The following is a 22,543-nucleotide window of genomic DNA, read 5'->3' on the forward strand; positions in this document are numbered from 1 at the left end:
CCATCTTGAAGCTCCCTCACAATCTACATTTTTTTTGAGAACCAACTACTGTATGTGCAGGTGTCAAACGAACTTATATTTAGAGTACTGGGGCATAAACAGTTTTATTTCAGGTCTCCATATTGCAAAGTTAAAACAGATAAACATATTGCTTACATTGGGAGGAGGGGTGAGGAAATGACCTCTCCCCCAGTGTAAGGAGCTTTGGAAGGAAAGCGTTTTAAATCAGTGTTCTCTGCTCTCCTCTAGCTAAGAGATGGGGGTGTGACCCAAGCATGGTCAACTGGACTCCTCCCAGGACTTTAAATTTTGAACAGTTACACAGTATAAAGCAAGAGAGGATCACAGAGAGACTCAAGTAGTACCTGCTAACTAAATGCCCAGGCATACTCAGGTCCGTTTTCTTTTTCTAGGTCTTTTTCCATTGCCTTCAAGCTAATTACAGTGTTTACTTTCTGCCTGATTTAATCAGAGGGTACTTTCCCTTGCTTGCATGGAGAGAAACCTACCTAATATGCAACTACACTACATTTGATGATTTTACTTCTCTGTTTAAAATCCTTTCAAGATTGTTACCAGCCGCAGGCCATAATCAAAACTCCTTAGTCTGTATTGTAATAGTTCTGTATGGTGGCTTATTTTATAACGGATTAACGCATTAAATCATACAAATTTGTAACAGATAAAAATATCAAATCACTAGGTTATACACCTGAAACTATTATAATATTGTATGTCAATTATAATTTTTCTTAAAAACCCTCCTTAGTCTGGCAAGGAAGGGTCCCCATTTTTTAGTCCTACCCTTCTCTATGCAATATCATAAATTTCTTCCTCATCCCCTTAGTTTCAGCCAGATGGAATCACAATTTCTATCACATACTGCACTGTTTACTTCAGTGAAAAGCACAGCTCCTTCTGCCAGGATCACCTTTGTCATTTTATCTACCCGGTTAATTCCAAGTTGTTCTTTAATGCTTGGCTTAGGTTTTATCTTCTTCAAGAAGCTCTTCCTGACATCTCTTCTCCTCCTTGGGCATGGAGATGCCCTCTCCATGAAGTAAGTCCCTAGAGCATCGCCCAAGGATTCCCAGGGAAGTGGAAAACTATGGCATCTAAGGGTGGGGATTCTGGAACCAGACTGCTTAGGTTCAAATCTCAGTGCTATCTTTTTACTACTTGATGTTGAGCAAGTTATTTACAACATTACTTACGCAAGCACTCACTGTGCTTTAGTATAAATCTCACAGTGTTGTTGTAAGCATTAAGTGACACACACAAATTATTTAGATCAGTGACTAGCATCATTAACGCTAAATATGTGCTAGGTATTATCCTGAAATTTATTTCTATCACAGTGCTATTATTGCTTTTTATTCCCATCATCTTCTTTAATCTGTGCATTCCTATCTTGTCTAACTCTGTATTTCCCAGGCACTTAGTAGTCGCTCAATAAAAATTTACTAAAAGAATATATGAGTAAATTGACATTGATAGTGTTTTACTGTTTATAAAGCACAGGTGGAACACTGCATCATTTCTCACACCTCAAACAGTAAAATTAGAATTGCTTTATTTAACACTCTACATAGAGGAAATATTTCTTCCCTGATATTACAATCAATACTTCCCCAAACTCACCTCTCTTTTTTATAACCCTCCACACACACACATTTGTTTAATGTTTATTTAGGGTCATTTTACTGACCATTTAGTGACTGTAGCTATACAAGGCAGGAATTGACAATATCGTTATAATTTTTTTTAATGTAAGGGGAAGAAGCAGGAAAATCATCCCCACTATTTAGCAAGAGAAGAGAGATTACAGGTGTGTATGTGTGTGTGTGTGTGTGTATGTGTGTGTGTGTGTGAACATTTATAATACAGTTGACCCTTGAATAACACAGGTTTGAACTATGCAAGTCCAATTATACGGGGATTTTTTTTTCAATAGAAATACAATCAGCCCCCCGTATCTGCAGATGCAGAATCCACAGTGCAGAATCCACGGATATGGAGGGCCAACTATGGGACCTGAGTATCTGCAGATTTTGTTATCCATGGTGGATTCCAGAACCAATCCCCTGTGTGACTGACAACTGTACTGGCTTTCTGTGACCCTAGACATGGCACTTGAACTTCTCCTCTGAATTACTTTTGGACCTGTCGTGAAAGACTATCACTTTGAAGAGGCATCAAACGTTTTACAAAGGAGTGTGAATTATCTTTCCCACTCTAGTATCTAGTGTCTTTTACAGGAGGCCATAATGTCATTAGCAGATGGGGTCCAGGTGTGGAAATGAGCTCTTCTTTTCGTGTAATATTATTATATGACATACAGTTTGCACAACACAAATACCATGAATAGGCAGACTTACATAGTTTGCTTAGCGCCTAGTATTAATTACTGACATTAGTTGAATACTTGCAGTAATCAAGGCAAGGTGGGAAGCATTTTCATGTACTACCTAATTTAATCCTCATGACCACCTATAAGGAACATAGTATCATTATCCACATTGTACAGATAGATGACCTCAGGTTCAGGGAGGTTGAATAACTTACCCAAGGTCACACAGCTATAGTAGAGGAGCCAAACTTTAAACCCATACAATCTGCTTTCAAAGCCCATGCTTTAAGCATCATAACATACTGTCTCCTCTGGTTAGGAACAGTCCCGGAAGTAGTGGAATAGCTCAGTATGATATTGTGAAAGAATGTACCTCTTGTTTCTTTATGTATCAGCACACTGCAACTGTAAAATGCTCAGCTTTGTGTCTGACACACACTATATTTTCAAATACACACATATCACCAAATGGTAGCCACATTTACAGTTAATACTGGCAGGCAGTATACGTAGTAAGAACACAGGCTTAGGCACCAAACAGACTTGGATTTGAATATTTGCTCTGCTACTTATTAGGAGTGTGACATCTATGAGCTTCGGTTGCTTTTTTGGAAAAATTTGGCTACTAATACTTGTTATAAAGCAGTAGTAAAACAAACTATACATATATATTTATATAATATTTACATATCTTTATATTCACACATCTCCAACACTATATGGTATATGTGAATCCTTTGTGCCTTGTACCTAGAAGAGGAAACCAAGATCCAGAGCATGATTTGACCACAATCATGGCATTTGCAAATGACAAAAAAAGACAACTGGGGCTTCCCTGGTGGCGCAGTGGTTGAGAGTCTGCCTGCCGACGCAGGGGACACGGGTTGGTGCCCCGATCCAGGAAGATCCCACATGTCGCGGAGCGGCTGGGCCCGTGAGCCATGGCCGCTGAGCCTGCGTGTGTCCGGAGCCTGAGCTCCGCAACGGGAGAGGCCACAACAGTGAGAGAGAGGCCCGCGTACCGCAAAAAAAAAAAAGACCACTGAATTCACGTCCTCTGAGTCTAAGATCAAGACACTTTAAATGCAGGTTGTTTACTATTAAATTATTTTCATTCCTACTGAATTGCTGAAGTTCATTTTAAAAAGAAATCTGTCTGCCCTAGTCCCTGTTTTTTCAAAAAGTATTTCTAAACAACTTCAGTACAATTTATTACTTCTTTAGAAAAGACTTGAACATCATTTACAAGTGAAAAAACTACAGCATATAAACCTTTCAAATCTACTTTTCTTATTCATTCAGAAATATAAAAGATATATGGTATATTTGTTTTAGCTAAGTGAACCGTATTTATGTCAATGTATTCTGATGTTTCTCATTGATGTCATAATTTTGCAGAATGGATTCCAATGAGGCTGAGAAATGCAATCGTTGTATTAAAAACATGTTTACTTGAGTATGGCATTAAATAAATACGAATATTAACATCTAAAGTATTTAAAAATATACTATGTTTTGTTACTTTTCTCTTTTTTTATTTGTAGCTTATTTTCAATTATCCTTATCATTGGAGGAGGAGAATTGGCATGGACAACTCAGCAGAGTGAACAACCAATTCCCAGGTTATTATATTTGATTCTGTAGTATATTATGGCTGCAGAGTGCCAAAACAAACACTTCCAATGTAGACAGCTCAAATGAGCTATTTATTTGATATAAAATAGGTTTTAAAAATACCAGATGTTTAGTGAATTTAGTTAAGCCAACTATACTTTAAGGGCTAAGCTTTTTTACATTATTTTTTACATTATTCCTTTGTAATTTATGGTTGTTTTAGACAACTGCATTCATTTATTTCCTTGATCATACTTAAGACTGAACAGAGTAGAGAGAGTAGTGTGTTGGCTCACAGAGAAAAGCTACCTAAAAACTGGTGGGAAATGACTTGTGGAAAATCTTCACTTTAAAGACAAACCTCTACCAGCCCTTCTCTTTTGTCCCCCATACCTTCTGCTTGATGATCATCTCGTTGATGTCTTCAAGATCACCCACCATCACCCTCTGTGATTTTATAACACGATCAAGCAGAGACAGCCAGTCGGTAAGTTCTGTCCAAACCCGGTTGAAATCTGCCAGAGCAGGTACCTCCAACAGCAAGGAAGATGGCATTTCTAGTTTGGAGACGGCAGTTTCCTTGGTAACCACAGGTTGTGTCACCAGCGTAACAGTCTGACTAGGAGCTAAATTTTTTTTTTCAAAAAGGAAAAAAGAAAAAAAGAAAAATTAGAAACACAAGAAGCCAATTTCAATAATAATAAAGCTAATTTAGGTGTAACAGTTTGAGCCAAAGTATTATTTATGACATTATAAATATAATTTTAAAATTATAAGTACAATTTATCCTGATGTGGATACTTTATATAGTACCACGATAGAAAAATTCAAAGTTTCCAACTTTTCATTAATACATATTTAACAATCTTTCAAAATGATTTTGATTATCATCATGGCTGAGCAACTGATTTAATTTAAAAAGTCCTTCTCAATAACAATTATACAGGTTGTGGAATCGGTAAAGAAAAATATAAAGTATTCAGGCTTTGCCAGGTGAATAAGTTTTACTTATTTTTTTCATTCAAGGGGAAGAAAAAAGTAAAGATTGGATAAGATCTTAATTCGAACTTATGATTTCCTCGAATAGGAAGTAAATTAGTTTGGAGGTGGACTCTAGGGAAATCAAAGCCAATGAAATGTTCTTGTCTTTGCTCTGTATTTTATACTGGGAGCAGCTTATATATTTTCTCCTTTTCTTTCAGACTGGTAATAAAGTGGCTAGCAGTGAAGAAAACCCAAGCTACATTATTTTTGGAAAATCAGAGCTAGGAAAGTTTTTCCACTCGGATAGTGAAACACTGTTTCAAGGTTATTAAGAAATATTAAATTAATATGAATAGTGATGAACACTGTAGTGTAAGGTAGCACATGGTAACAGTTAAGATCTGAAGTTCTGGAGTGAAAACACCTGGGAGAGAATCCTTCTCTGTCTTAGGAACTCTGTGACCTTGGTTAAGTTACTAAACCTCTCTAAATTTCAAGTTTTCTCTTCAGCAAGGAGGGATAATGACAGGATAAATGTCAAAGGGGCACTTGTACAGATTCAATGACTAATACAAGAAATGTACACAGAACAATACCAGAAAAATAACAGGAAAATATTAGCATAGTTCCGGACACTAGTAGGTAATACTGTTAGGTATTACTATTTTTATAAATATCTGATAAATAAGAAGCACAGTGATAACAAATGTGGTGAGAAGTTAGAGATAAGGGGTCGAAATACGTAAAGTATTTGGGGAAAACTCAGTCAAAGGTCTTGTGTGGCCCTATATGTACTGAAGGGGGCTGAATTTGCTGGTGTGAATTGATACTAAATACCAACAGCTGGATTATCGAAGGTGCATGAACAAGGGCAAGAAATGTCAGGTCTAGTTTATAGCCAATGGCCTCTGGAGCCTAACATATTCAGGAGACTGGTAGTAGAGAAAGAGTGGCCTATATAGTTCAGAAGGGAAGCTTTGAGGGAAAGCTGCAAAACACAGCATCTCAACGGGAAGCCTGAGAGGCATGGATGACAAGAGAACTGTTCTAGAAACATGAAGAAAATGTGCCATACTGGCATTCCATTCTGAGGTGGCCATAAATTACTTTTCATGGTTATATTACTTTCTGCCTTTTTAAGGTTGTCTTTTTGTTAGAGAAGATGATGAAAGAAATGGAGGAAAGTCTCTTGTCTCTCAAGCTTCTTGGGGAGAACAAGAGGTTCCTACAGATGGAAGAAATAATCTTGAACAAGGTAGAAAGAAAAAAAGTGAGGTGTCAGATGGAATAAAAAACTAATGCCAAGAAGTAATGACTGAAGGACAATGATACTGAGGAGACAGAGAAGAAATAGTTTCCCAAAGCTATCTCACTACTCTGAGGCTTTTTTCTAGAAAGAATGAAACATAATTTGAAGCAGAAATAGCATCTGTGATCCAACAGTCTAGTAGGAGAAAGCATGGGAGCCAATAGGATCTAGCAATCTTAAAAGGGATTCCAAGAGAGGAGCTGAATCCCTGGAGAGAATGCATGGGTGCGGATGAAAAGAGAGCTAAATTAAAATATCACTGTAGGAGCTAACTGTGGAATGTCTAGCTGACTAGGAAATATGGACAAATTGTTCTGAAAATAGATAACAACAGATACTCAGGCAACATATAGTATTTTAGGAGGATTTCAAGGTTCTGGGAGGTGTCAGACAAGGTTTTTTTTTTAACTTGACTTATTGAAAAATTCACCCTCAAAAGAAAGAAGGAATGCGATTTTTTTCTCTAGACTTGCTTCTGACCAACAAAGAAGTGTTTAATGAAGTGGAAATGATCACATCATCTTAAATTTCTCTACAGTGAAGGACGAGAATGCAGAGAATCATCAGACTTCAACTGTTTTCTGGAAAACACATTGGGGGGGGGGGTGGAGGGAAAAGTCTATTGAAAAGAAAGGCTAGGACCAGAGATCGAAAAACAGAACGTTTTAAGGTGACTAGAAAGTACAGTTAATATTGGGATGATAAATCGCAAAATTCTCCAATGAGGAAAAAGTATCACCAGGTAGAAAGACAGCTGAAACAGATTCAGAGGAGAGTTGAGAGGTAGAGCAATGCTGCCATCTGTGCCCTGGTCATGGGCAAAGGATCTGATTTATGGACCGGTCAGTCAGGACATGGCTGGTCTTGTCTCCTCCAGTCCTCAACACCTGAAAACATCTTTCTACCAATGGGGAAGGGAGGAGAAACTTTCCATTTTGCTCACTGCTTTATCTTCTGCACCTCCCACAGGTTCTAGAATCTAGAAGATGCTCAACTGATGACCTCTGAATAAATGAATGAAACAAACAAAAAACGTCTTTGCACAGCAAGATTTTCAGTAAACTTAGAGGCCTTCTATCTAAGGCGAGTGCTAAAAGAGAACATCTAAAGACAGTTTCTCGAAGCCTAGAACGCAGAACATGCCAAGGCTCTTGCTGTTTAGGTGATTTTAGCTATTTTAAGAGCAAGAAAATAATGAGCCACTGCTTGGGGAAGGCAATGGAAAGTCAAATATTAAAGGGAGAAAATAGAACCAATGAATTCTTATGTTCCCTACTTTTCTATCAAGAGGGGAAAAGCAGGAAACAACACTGGATCAAGAAGCAGAGTATAAAACAGACTATCTAAGGCTAGACTGATGGATTTAAACCCTTGCTCTGCCATTTTTAAGCTGTGTAACCCTAGGCAGGTTACTTAACCTCCCTGAATCTCCATTTACACCTCTTTAAAATGGAGATTATAATAGTACTTCCCTCACAGAGAGCTGGTCTTACCATTTCCTAGATATACAATCTTGGACAAGATTACAGGCATCTGGAGGTAAGGGATTATACCATGCTTGCTAAACTGAACTTTTCTGAACCTCAGATTATTTACCCGCATAATGAGGAAAACAGTACCAATCACATGGAATTGTTCTAATTAGTATTTTATGAATTGATATGGTAAGTCACCTCCTAGCATGTGTATGTGTGTGTTTTTCCTCCTCCTTTCCCTTTTGCTGTTCAATGTTTATTGGCTGCTCACTTTCTAAATTAGCATGGCTTTCCAGGTCCTGTGCTCTTAGAACCAGACTTCATACTCCAGCTTCACCTCCCTCCGTTCTTCCCATGCTTCCCCATACCTCAGTCTCTATATGGCATTCTCCCATTAGCACAGACCATCTCACCCTTTCGTGCCCTTCCATATGCTCTATATTCTTCTTGAAAACTCCTCTCCCTTCCCCAGACAAAAGTCTCAATTCCTTTTCAAATACCAACTCTAGATTTCTATGTTTCGTGGAGGACCAGGGTAAGTTTATAACTAAAAATCTCTATGAGGCATAGAATTACACCATTCTTTTGGGTCCTAAACACTTTGAATCCTTAACATTTTATTACTGAAATCTAATCATCACTAGGAAGAACAAAATCTTGCACCATTATTAGGGTTGGGGAATTTTAATTTTATTTGTAATATGGCTAGAGGGTAGCTGATAGTACTTGAGAGCTGGGTTCTAAACTCCAGAAACTTTGGGTCTCCTAGAGAAAAAAAGTGCTATATCATGAAGTAGAAAGAGGCTAATCTCCATCTATGACACACATTTTATTAGGGTCAATTCTATCTACAACACTACTTGAAATATTTCATTCTGCCTAAAAAGACTTGTCTCTAGATCCATGTATGTGCACATACTTTAATTTTTTTATTAAGCAAGATGCTTCAATGGAAAAATTTTGAGGTCCTGAGAACATTTCTTTTAAATAAATTTATTTATTTTATTTATTTAGTTTTGGCTACTTTGGTTCTTTGTTGCTGTGTGTGGCTTTCTCTAGTTGCGGCAAGCGGAGGCTACTCTTCACTGCAGTGCGCGGCCTTCTCGTTGCCGTGGCTTCTCTTGTGGAGCACGGGCTCTAGGTGCGTGGGCTCAGTAGTTGTGGCTTGCAGGCTCTAGAGCACGGGCTCAGTAGTTGTGGTGCACAGGCTTAGTTGCCCTGCGGCATGTGGGATCTTCCCGGACCAGGGCTCGAACCCGTGTCCCCTGCACTGGCAGGCGGATTCTTAACCACTGTGCCACCAGGGAAGCCTGAGGTCCTGAGAACATTTATCATATTTTATTATGTATATCATATATTGACTCATACTGCATATTCAGATGCCTCTACTTTTAGCTAAAGAGAAAAAAAATTAGGTTGCTTCTTTTCCACTGTCCTTTTACTAGAAACATAAGCAAATCACCTCATTAGGTAAAGTGTGGGCTGGTCGGATCTGTAAGGAGGCAGTTTAAGTGGTTTTGTCCAGACTGAGCCACAGAATCTTGACACCAAGGGTCAGGCAGGGATATTTCGTCATTCCATGGGAGTTTTCTGTTAACTTCATAATTTAAAAGATGGAAAGAGGATTTGTTGAGAGTTCTCTCAACCCATAACCCTCATCAGGGAAGGAGTTAGGATACATAAACGACTACACAGAATCTTAAGCACGAAGTTCTAGGATGGGTTTCCAGGTTTTCTTCCTTAAGGAGCACGGAAAATGGCTTCCCCTCTTGCCGGCAGGGATCCTTTCCTCCGTGCCCCCGTTGAACGCCCGTACAGTTTGATCTGCTTGCCTGGATGTCTGCCTCTTGCCTCAGGCCACTGTCCAGGGTTGCAAGGAGTTGGCCCTAGGAATGGCTGCTTCAAATCTCTGCTTCTTTAACCATCACCGAGACCAAGGTCATTCTTCTCAAGTCCGATGGAAGAAGCATCTCTTCCAGCATGGGGTTAGGTGGAAAACAGTCCTTAAGGTGTCACACTATTAACCGTCCCTCCAGCAACAGGGGCTAGTGTCCTTGGTTAATCAATTCACGTCAGAACCACACGTATTACAATGTGTATCGCTAAGCCAGGTAGATAGATACACACATCATATATATGTATGTGAATAGATATGTGCACACACACACAGACACACACACACACACACAGAGCCTGTATAGTCTGACTACTAATGATTGTAGCATAACGTGTTTCACATGTGTTCATTAGAAAATTAAGATAACTCTACTAGAAATTGTATTTTCCTTCCACAGTTAAGCATACAAAAAGTCAAACTCAAATTTTCTGAAAGGAATCAAGTTTGGCACACCAGAATAGTAGCATGAGTAACACTAGGTGTAATATACTACTGCAAACCACAGCTTTGCTCTGAGTATTTTGTTGATTAAAAGGTGTTGGCTTCAGGAGGGAACTCTCATTTTTTCAAAAGTGTTTTAAGAATATTTCTCTAGTCTAAAATTTTAATTGGTTTCGAGGGTACATGATTAGTCAGACTAATAGCTTTACTTAGAGCTTTAGAGGAACTACTAAATGTTTTAAAAAACACACAATGTGTTTGGAATACTTCCTTTGAAGTATTCACACGTGGTTTTTCTGTAATTGACAGGTCTCCTTTGGTTGATAAGAAAACAAGGAACACATTTTATTTCTAGCTTTGTTGTACGAATGTGGGTAATTTTTTTACTTTGATATTTGAAAAATCAGTCAACTGATGAAATGATAAATTATTGGACCCACACTAACACAGATATCTAAAAAGTACCATCCTGTATATGTGGTTAAATTGAATTACTATCTAATACTAGAGTTATAGGAAAGATTGTTTTAGCTATTTATCCATATCACCAACAGATAAAATAACTATCTCCATGTAAGCAACATGGGAAAATATTTTTCTTTTTGAATATTTAAAAGGATGGCACGTAGCTTAATGAAACATGCACAAGAAAGTACATGTTACCAAAATTAGAAATCATGCATGGACTCGAAAAGAACCTCACTTCTCTCTAAATATTTGTAGTCTGTAGGTACGTGTGGAAAATTAGAAACAAATGTTGTGAACCCATAAACATTTATTTTTCTCTGTATCCTTTCTCATCATTCTAAAGAGGAAATAATATATATGATTCAACTATCATCAATTATTTACATTTTAGCACAATAAGGGCTTGCGCTATACATGGACGAGTCCTAGAGTACTGGAAGTCAAAGATTCATGATAAACAACTATACTTCTGGATTTTAGAAACAGATTTCTTGGGTGTAAGAGCCATAGACTTTGAAAGCTTAGTGATGCTACTTTATAATTTTTTAACTGGTTCTTTTCTGCTACTAAGAATATAATCCAAATAAGAAATATTTACTGCTTCTTGGAAGAGAGATTACCACCCACACTATCACCACAATCATTTACTCAGGGTTTTCTGTATGCCAGGCAAGTTTACTTATAAGCCCTGTTTTCTTTAATTTTTACCAAATGATTTTCAGGGTTAGCATTATTCCCATTTTACTAAAAGGTAAAATACTTTGCTCAGGATCTCACATTAACAAGTGACAATGCCAAGACAGTGTGCTTAACCATTACACCTATTTCTAAGACTGATAGGACCATCAGATACTTCTCCTACATGTCCCACTCAATATATAAAAATTATTAAGTACTCAAATACTTTTGACTCCAAGAGCTATAGCTTATAATATGTAGTATCCACAAAATAATCTAATATCCATTCTAATTAGGGAGAGAAGATCACCTTGAACTAGTCATAAAAATATAGGTTATAAAAATCAAGTGAACCTGGCTTCCTCCCACAAGGCAGATATTATTCTTGAGAAATATCTCCAATCTGACTTCACGCCAACTTGCATCCTTTCTTCACTAATTTGAAGATAGAAATAACCCTTGCCTTTCCCCCTTTTTAGTTTGCATCTTCTAGTTTTCATATATGAATTCTTACTCATATATGGATTCGTAACTCACATTATATAAACTCTTCATACATGTACTCAGTAAAAAGCAGTGTTTCTCAACCTTAGCACTGTTGATACTTTGGCACATATAAGTCTTTGCTGTGGGTGGCTGTCCTGTGCATTGTGGGATGTTTATCAGTATCCTTGGTCAGAGCAACATCCCACTTTTGATAACCAAACACGTTTTCAGACATTATCAAGTGTCCTCTGAAGGCCGGGAAATTGCCTCTGGTTGAGAATCACTAATTGAAAGGGTTTTCAATTTCTCTCTTTCTCAGTCTCTCTCCTCCCCTCCTCTTCCTGTGTGTGTGTTTTGGGGGTGGGTGGGTATGTGTGTGCATGGGTGTGTGTATGGTTTATATACTTGCTTAGCATTTGTAGTGGACATCCTTTATGCCTATCCAAGTTTGTGCTCTCTTACACCTCAAATTACAGATTAAGTGAAATTAAGTGCTTCTCTTAACCTCATGATATTGGGCATGCACTGAAGAAATAGTAAATACTTGAAGCTATAGCTATGAGGGAATAGTAAATAATATTACACAGGAAATGCCATGATGATAAAAGTGAAAGCATCTCTGGTAGAGAGTAAACGTCTACAAATTCTTTTTCTTCCTGCATCTATACCCTCATAGTGAGATATTCCAGATGCTCACATTGAGAGCTGTAGTATATTTCTCCATTCACTGAATATGGATTGGCCAAGTAACTTGTTCTGGCCAATGGGATATTAGTAAACATGACACAAGCAGAGGTTTGAGAAAACCTTGGCCATTGGGCTATGCTTCGAAACCTTTCACCACTATGTGAACTATGCTAGCCTACTGAATGATGACAGACAAGTGGCCCTGTCACATCCACTGTCTCATCCAATAACCAAGTGCCAGTCACATGAATGAGGTCACTGACCACCAGCTGACCATTAATACATGAGTGAGCCCAGCTGAGACTAGCAAAAGAACCATCTAGATATGCCCAGCCTAAAGCAGACCCCCAAAATCATGAGCTAGATAAATGATTCTTATTTTAAGCCACTACATGCGGGGGTAGCCTGTTATACAACAATAAATAACTGATACATTTGGTGGGAGCTTGTTATACAACAATAAACATCGGATACAACATACATTTTTACCTATTAAAGACTTGCATCCGAAACAAGATTTAAAATGACCCTCCCATTGCTACAGAAATAAAACACATGCTGATCCAACAAAGAGAACACAGTTTAGAAAAGAAATAGTCTTCAAGTTAAGGTGTGAAAGACAGAGAACTGAAGATGCACATAATCATTCTCTGATGCCTGTAAATCAGGCAGCCAACATTTTATAGGATATTTGAAAAGCAAAGCCTTCAGTAAAATGCATCGTTAATACACTTAAAACAATGTAAATGAAAAGAGTACAGAATGCGATAATGAGAGCCATGAAGTGCGTAGCCCAGTGCAGAAGACAAGGGGAGGAAAGCCACATCAGACCATAATAAAGACCATGCTATTGATGAAGGAAAATCATCAATTCTAAAACAGACATCAGAATAAAATCCATATATTCATTTGGGTATAACCAGTTAGAGAACACTGTACAGTTCTCATTACAGCAAATACACTGCTATTCTACCAAAATTTTTAGCACCTTGAAAAATTCTTGAATTAAACGACCCAATCTGTTGTTTGTTTTTTAACGGAATTGCTCCTACCTGAATATTAGAGATAAGATTCTTCAGTAAAGCAAGAGCAAAACCAGGTAAGCAGCGGTCTCTACGTACTTCAGTCTAAATGAGTCTCATATTTGTTTGGGTAAGCTACGTCTTCACCCTAAGTAGCAAAATAACCAGCAACGAGTTCTTTAAGTTGTTAAACACGTACCAGGCCCTCACAAGCCTCACCCTTGAGATGAGATAAGCTACTTAAAGTATCAAATTTATCTTTTTCTTCCTCACCAACCCAGTGCAATGTCTGATACACAGTAGGGTCTCAAACAACATTCGCTGCTGCTGTTATCCAGATTACAACGAAGCATAACGTAATCCTTAAGGGACGTATAAGAGAGAGGGAGAGAGGTGGAAAGAGAGATTGATTCATTACAGTTTCAATCTAGAGTTTCATCAGGCAGAACAAAGGCAGAGGAACCATTAGCTGCAATGTAAATGAAGCAGTATTAAGTAGTTATAACATGTTGACTCCTTTGGTCTGAATTCATAATAATACCTTATATCTGTACAGAACTTTAAACAGTATTCATTTTTAGTAATTTTCTCCACGGATTTCTCACCACAACACTCCAGTGTGGGCAGGGAGAGCATCATTGCCACCAATTTATAGGAGAGGAAACTAAAATTTGGATAAATTAAAATACTTCTCCAGGAGGAACCAAGATGGCAGAGTAGAAGGACGTGCTCTCACTCCCTCTTGTGAGAACACCAGAATCACAGCTAGCTGCTGGACAATCATCAACAGGAAGACACTGGAACTCACCAAAAAAGATACCCCACATCCACAGACAAAGGAGAAGCCACAGTGAGATGGTAGGAGGGGCGCAATCACAATAAAATCAAATCCCATAACTGCTGGGTGGGTGACTCAAAGACTGGCGAACACTTACACCACAGAAGCCCACCCACTGGAGTGAAGGTTCTGAGCCCCATGTCAGGCTTCCCAAACTGGGGGTCTGGCAACGGGAGGAGGAATTCCTAGAGAATCAGACTTTGAAGGCTACCGGGATTTGACTGCAGGACTTCGACAGGACTGGGGGAAACAGAGACTCCACTCTTGGAGGGCACACACAAAGTAGTGTGCGCATCGGGACCCAGGGGAAAGAGCAATGACCCCGGGGGGAGACTGAACCAGACCTATCTGCTAGTGTTGGAGGGTCTCCTGCAGAGGCGGGGGCTGGCGCTGCTTCACCGTGGGGACAATAACACTGGCAGCAGAAGTTCTGGGAAGTACTCCTTGGCGTGAGCCCTCTCAGAGTCTGTCATTAGCCCCAGCAAAGAGCCCAGGTAGGCTCCAGTGTTGGGTTGCCTAAGGCCAAACAACCAAAACGAGGGAACCCAGCCCCACACATCAGCAGTCAAGCGGATTAAAGTTTTACTGAGCTCTGCCCACCAGAGGAACAGTCAGCTCTACCGACTACCAGTCCCTCCCATCAGGAAACTTACACAAGCCTCTTAGATAGCCACATCCACCAGAGGGCAGACAGCAGAAGCAAGAAGAACTACAATCCTGCAGCCTGTGGAACAAAAACCACATTCACAGAAAGATAGACAAGATGAAAAGGCAGAGGGCTATATACCGGATGAAGGAACAAGATAAAACCCCAGAAAAAAAACTAAATGAAGTGGAGATGGGCAACCTTCCAGAAAAAGAATTCAGAATAATGATAGTGAAGATGATCCAGGACCTCGGAAAAAGAATGGAGGCAAAGATCGAGAAGATGCAAGAGATGTTTAACAAAGACCTAGAACAATTAAAGAACAAACAAACAGAGATGAACAATACAATAACTGAAATGAAAACTACACTAGAAGGAATCAATAGCAGAATAACTGAGGCAGAGGAACGGATAAGTGACCTGGAAGACAGAATGGTGGAATTCACTGCTGCGGAACAGACTAAAGAAAAAAGAATGAAAAGAAATGAAGACAGCCTAAGAGACCTCTGGGACAACATTAAAGGCAACAACATTCACATTATAGGGGTCCCAGAGGAGAAGAGAGAGAGAAAGGACCTGAGAAAACATTTGAAGAGATTATAGTCGAAAACGTCCCTAACATGGGAAACGAAATAGCTACCCAAGTCCAGGAAGTGCAGCGAGTCCCATACAGGATAAACCCAAGGAGAAACACGCTGAGACACACAGTAATCAAATTGATAAAAATTAAAGACAAAGAAAAATTATTGAAAGCAGCAAGGGAAAAACGACAAATAACATACAAGGGAACTCCCATAAGGTTAACAGCTGATTTCTCAGCAGAAACTCTACAACACAGAAGGGAGTGGCATGATATACTTAAAGTGATGAAAAGGAAGAACCTACAATCAAGATTACTTTACCCAGCAAGGATCTCATTCAGATTTGATGGAGAAATCAAAAGCTTTACAGACAAGCAAAAGCTAAGAGAATTCAGTACCCACCAAACCAGCTCTACAACAAATACTAAAGGAACATCTCTAAGTGGGAAACACAAGAGAGGAAAAGGACCTACAAAAACAAACACAAAACAATTAAGAAAATGGTCAGAGGAACACACATATCGATAATTACCTTAAACGTGAATGCATTAAATGCTCCAACCAAAAGACACAGGCTCGCTGAATGGATACAAAAACAAGACCCGTATATATGCTGTCTACAAGAGACCCACTTCAGACCTATGGACACATACAGACTGAAAGGGAGGGGATGGAAAAAGACATTCCATGCAAATGGAAATCAAAAGAAAGCTGGAGTAGCTATACTCATACCAGATAAAACAGACTTAAAAATAAAGAATGTTACAAGAGACAAGGAATGACACTACATAATGATCAAGGGATTAATCCAAGAAGAAGATAACAATTATAAATATACATGCACCCAACATAGGAGCATCTCAATACATGAGGCAACTGCTAACAGCTCTACAAGAGGAAATCGACAGTAACACAATAATAGTGGGGGACTTTAACACCTCACTTACACCAATGGACAGATCATCCAAATGAAAATAAATAAGGAAACACATGCTTTAAATGGCACAATAGACCAGATAGATTTAATTGATATTTATAGGTCATTCCATCCAAAAACAGCAGATTACATTTCTTCTCAAGTGCGCACGGAACACTCTCCAGGATAGATCCCATCTTCGGTCACAAATCAAGCCTCAGTAAATTTAAGAAAACTGAAATCATATCCAGCATCTTTTCTGACCATGACGCTATGAGATTAGAAATGAATTACAGGGAAGGAAACGTAAAAAACACAAACACATGGAGGATAAACAATACGTTACTCAATAACCAAGAGATCACTGAAGAAACCAAAGAGGAAATAAAAAAATACTGACAGACAAATGACAATGAAAACACGATGATCCAAAACGTATGGGAGCAGCAAAAGCAGTTCTAAGAAGGAAGTTTATAGCTATAAAAGCCTGCATCAAGAAACAAGAAAAATCTCAAGTAAAATCTAACCTTACACCTAAAGGAACTACAGAAAGAAAAAGAAACAAAACCGAAAGTTAGCAGAAGGAAAGATATCATAAAGATCAGAGCAGAAATAAATGAAATAGAAACAAAGAAAACAATAGCAAAGATCAATAAAACTAAAAGCTGGTTCTTTGAGAAGATAAAATTGATAAACTATTAGCCAGACTCATCAAGAAAAAGAGGGAGAAGACTCAAATCAATAAAATTAGAAATGAAAAAGGAGAAGTTACAACAGACACCACAGAAATACAAAGCATCCTAAAAGACAACTGCAAGCAACTCTATGCCAATAAAATGGACAACCTGGAAGAAATGGAAAAATTCTTAGAAAGGTGTAACCTTGCAAGACTGAACCAGGAAGAAACAGAAAACATGAACAGACCAATCACAAGTAATGAAATTGAAACTGTGATTAAAAATCTTCCAACAAACAAAAGTCCAGGACCACATGGCTTCACAGGTGAATTCTATCAAACATTTAGGGAAGAGCTAACACCCATCCTTCTCAAGCTCTTCCAAAAAATTGCAGAGGAAGGAACACTCCCAAACTCATATTACGGGGCCACCATCACCCTGATACCAAAACCAGACAAGATACTACAAAAAAAGAAAATTACAGACCAATATCACTCATGAATATAGATGTAAAAATCCTCAACAAAACAGTAGCAAACAGAATCCAAAAACACATTAAAAGGATCACACACCACGATCGGGTGGGATTTATCACAGGGATGTAAGGATTCTTCAATATACACAAATCAATCAATGTGATACATCATATTAACAAACTGAAGAATAAAAACCATATGATCATCTCAATAGATGTGGAGAAAGGTTTTGACAAAGTTCAACACCCATTTATGATAAAGACTCTCCAGAAAGTGGGCATAGAGGGAACCTATCTCAACATAATAAAGGCCATATACAACAAACCCATAGCAAACACCATTTTCAATGATGAAAAACTGAAAGCATTTCCTTTAAGATCAGGAACAAGACAAGGATGTCTACTCACCACTATTATTCCACATAGTTTCGTAAGTCCTAGCCACGGCAATCAGAAAAGAAAAAGAAATAAAAGGAATACAAATTGGAAAAGAGGAAGTAAAACTGTCACTGTTTGCAGATGACATGATACAATTCATAGAGAATCCTAAAAATGCCACCAGAAAACTACTAGGGCTAATCAGTGAATTTGGTAAAATTGCAGGATACAAAATTAATGCACAGAAATCTCTTGCATTCCTATACACTAATGATGAAAAATCTGAAAGACAAATTAAGGAAACACTCCCATTTACCACTCTGACAAAAAGAATAAAATACATAGGAATAAACCTACCTAGGGAGACAAAAGACCTGTATGCAGAAAACTATAAGACACTGATGAACGAAATTAAAGATGATACCAACAGATGGAGAGATATACTATGTTCCTGGATTGGAAGAATTAATATTGTGAAAATGACTATACTACCCAAAGCAATCTACAGATTCAGTGCAATCCCTATCAAATTACCAATGGCATTTTTTATGGAACTAGAACAAATCATCTTAAAGTTTGTATGGATACACAAAAGACCCAGAATAGCCAAAGCAGTCTTGCGGGAAGAAAACGGAGCTGGAGAAATCAGACTCCTTGACTTCAGACTATACTAAAAAGCTACAGTAATCAAGACAATATGGTACTGGCACAAAAACAGAAACACAGATCAATGGAACAAGACAGAAAGCCCAGAGATAAACCCACGCACCTATGGTCAACTAATCTATGACAAATGAGGCAAAGATATACAATGGAGAAAAGACAGTCTCTTCAATAAGTGGTGCTGGGAAAACTGGACAGCTACATGTAAAAGAATGAAAGTAGAACACTCCCTAACACCATACACAAAAATAAACTCAGAATGGATTCGAGACCTGAATGTAAGACCAGACACTATAAAACTCTTACAGGAAAACATAGGACGAACACTCTTTGACATAAATCACAGCAAAGTTTTTTTTGATCCATCTCCTAGAGTAATGAAAGTAAAACAAAAAAAAACAAGTGGGACCTAATGAAAGTTCAAAGCTTTTGCACGGCAAAGGAAACCATGAACAAGACGAAAAGACAATCTTCAGAATGGGAGAAAATATTTGCAAACGAATCAACAGACAAAGGATTAATTTCCAAAATATATCAACAGCTCATGCAGCTCACTATTAAAGAAACAAGCAACCCAATCCAAAAATGGGCAGAAGACCTAAATAGACATTTCTCCAAAGAAGATATACAGATGGCCAAGAAGCACATGAAAATCTGCTCAACGTCACTAATTATTAGAGAAATGCAAATCAAAACTACAATGAGGCATCACCTCACACCAGTCAGAATGGGCATCACCAGAAAATCTACAAACAACAAACGCTGGACAGGGTGTGGAGAAAAGGGAACCCTCTTGCACTGTTGGTGGGAATGTAAACTGATATAGCCACTATGGAGAACAGTATGGAGGTTCCTTAAAAAACTAAAAATAGAATTACTATATGATCCAGCAATCCTACTACTGGGCATATACCCAGAGAAAACCATAATTCAAAAAGACACATGCACCCCAATGTTCACTACAGCACTGTTTACAATAGCCAGGTCATGGAAGCAACCTGAATGCCTATCGACAGACGAATGGATAAAGAAGTTGTGGTAGATATACACAATGGAATATTACTCAGCCATAAAAAGGAATGAAGCTGAGTCATTTGTTGCGACGTGGATGGATCTAGAGACTGTCATACAGAATCAAGTAAGTCAGAAAGAGAAAAACAAATATCGTATATTAATGAATATATGTGGAACCTCGAAAAATGGTACAGATGAACCGGTTTGCAGGGCAGAAGTTGAGACACAGATGTAGAGAACAAACACATGGACACCAAGGGGGGAAAACCGCATTCAGGTGGGGATGGTGGTGTGCTGAATTGGGCTACTGGGATTGACACGTATACACTGATGTGTATAAAATTGACGACTTATAAGAACCTGCAGTATAAAAAAACAAACAAAAAGAAACAACTAATACTAAATTTTCTTTGTGTTATTTTAATGTAATTATTTTGATATAAATGTTTCAGGCATTACATGCAATGACTAAAAATCTTATATATTCTGGTATAATGTTATGTCATAATTCTAGCTATTAATTTAAAATGTATATCTCAGAACTAAAAAAAAAAAATAACCATCACTTTAGGGTTTTCATAGATGTCCTTTATCAGATTGAGAGTGTTTACTTCTGTTCCTAGTTTGTTGAGAGTTTTTGTTAATGAATGGTTGTTTAATTTTGTTGGATGCTTTTTCCACATCTTTTGAGAAGATCATATTGTTAATATTCATTTTTCTATTAACATAGTGAGGTGCATTTATTAATTTTCAAATGTTTAAACAACCTTGCATTCCTGGGAAAATCTCAACTTGTCATGACGTATTTCCTTTCCATATATTGTTTGATTTAATTTTTTTAAGTATTTTTTTTCCATTTATGATCACAAGAGATTCTCTCTTGTAGTTGTTTGTTTGTTTGTTTGTTTGTTTTGTAAAGTATCAGTCTGGCTTTAGAGTCAGGATAATTTTAACCTTATAAACGAGTTTGGACAGTGTTCCTTTCTAGAAACCGAGAATGACCTCCGGGCAAAGGCTAGTGAAGAAATGAGGACTTCAGTCCTACAGCCTCACAGAATTGAATTCTGCTAACAACCTAATGAACCCTAAAATGGACTTTCCCTCAGTCTCTGGATAAGGGCCAAGAACAGCTGACACCTTGATTTTGGCCTTCTGAGGCCCTAAGCAGCGTACCCAGCCAAGTCTGCCAGACTTCTGTCCTGGAAAACGGTTATAGAAACTATAATTTTTCCTTAGTATACAAATTTAAAGCTTACCTTGCCCACTAAGCACTACTTTGGCTTAATGAAAAAAATAATATATTATTTTCATTATCAATCAGTTCAAAAGATTGCCTAATTTTCCTTGTGTTTTTTTCTATTTGAGGATTTTTATAAATATATGAAGAAATTTCCTTTTCATTGTTGAAGAATTTTAATTTATATTCTTTGTGCTCAAAAAAACATACTATGTACAATTTCATTTATAAGTGTATTAACATTCGTGTTATGTTTAGTATATGATTTATTTTAATGAATGTTCCATGTACACCTGGGAAGAATGTGTATTCTGCTGTCATCAAGTACAGTATTCCATAACTGTCAATTAAGTTGAGTTTCTTGATAGTATGGTTCAAATACTCTAGCTCCTTAGTAATTTTCTGTCCTCCTATTCTACTGATTACTCAAAGAACAGTACTGAAATCTCCAACTATAATTGTGGATTTATCTATTTCTTATTTCACACCTTTAGTTTTTGCTTCACGTATTTCAAAATTTTGTTATAAGCTGCATATAGCTTTAAGATTTTTATGTCTTCTTGATAAATTGACATTTTCATTGCTATAAATGAACATTAGAAATAAAAAAAAAAGTGATTCAAACTACCACAAGGGCGTGACTCTCTGAGCCCACCCATGTGTCTATCCACATGTAATGTACTCTTCTTTTCTCCTAATAAACACTTCACTTGTTTCTCTAAAAAAAATAAAATACTTCTCCAAGATCAAAATCTGGTAAATCTGATGGAAAGTCCTGAGCAATCTGTATTTTGAAAAGGAAGGCTCTGAGTTGACTGATGAAAGAGGGATTCGTGGAAAACAACCCAATTAAAAAATCTGCAAAGGATTTGAATAAAATACATTCTTGAAAGAAGATATATGAATGGCCAATAAACTCATGGAAAGGTGATCAACATCACTAGTCATGAGGGAAATGCAAATCAAAATCAGAGAGCGAGAGTGCAAACAAGAGAAAGAATAACAAGTGTTGGTGACGATGTGGAGAAACTGGAACCCTTGGGCACTGTTGGTGGGAATGTAAAATGGCGCAGCCACTGTGGAAAACAGTATGGACCTCCCTCAAAAAGTTAAAAATAGAACTACCATATGACCCAGCAATCCTACCTCTGAACATATAGTATATCCAAAAGAATTTAAAATAGGACCTTAAAGAGATATTTGGACACTGATGTTCACCTAAATGTCCACTGACAGATGAATGGATAAAGAAAACATGGTATATGCATACAATGGAATATTATTTAGCCTTAAAAAAGGAGGAAATCCTGTCATATGCCATAGAGTTTGTTTTGCAAGACAAAAAAATTCTGGAGACCTGTTGTGCAATGATGTGTATATAGTTAACACTACTGTATACTTTAAATGGCTAAGATAGTAAATTTTATGTTATGTGTTTTTCACCACAACTTTTAAAAAAGGAATCCATGGACCAACCAAAGTGTGGACTTTTTCCTTTCCCTTCTGGGTTAAGGAGATTTAAAAGAGATCTTTGAATACCAAAATAAATGCCATCCTATAAATAACAGTGGTTCTGATACATTAAGCCCAGTGAAAAATGATCAATTTATTTTCCTGTCATTGTATCCTCTTTATAACATTTGTGGGGTAAGAAGAATATGCCAATACCTCTCTGTAGCGGATATTGTGGTGCTCCATCCCGGTTCT

The 22,543-nt window shown here is 37.7% G+C and overlaps 1 protein-coding gene across 4 annotated transcripts in view; it reads right to left on the minus strand.

Moving 5' to 3' along the window:
* DMD (dystrophin) overlaps window positions 1-22,543 on the minus strand; it is a 2,035,184-nt gene that overhangs the window by 681,027 nt on the left and 1,331,614 nt on the right. For 2 of the 4 annotated variants that reach the window (XM_065901098.1, XM_065901100.1), the window contains one exon: window positions 4,358-4,590. In XM_065901098.1, the coding sequence (XP_065757170.1) occupies window positions 4,358-4,590 (233 nt within the window). Of the gene's footprint in view, window positions 1-4,357; window positions 4,591-22,543 lie in introns of those variants that run through there. The other 2 variants (XM_065901101.1, XM_065901099.1) reach the window with 1 other exon arrangement.

Source organism: Phocoena phocoena, chromosome X (genome assembly GCF_963924675.1).
Source record: "Phocoena phocoena chromosome X, mPhoPho1.1, whole genome shotgun sequence".
NCBI classification, from domain to species: Eukaryota; Metazoa; Chordata; class Mammalia; order Artiodactyla; family Phocoenidae; genus Phocoena; species Phocoena phocoena.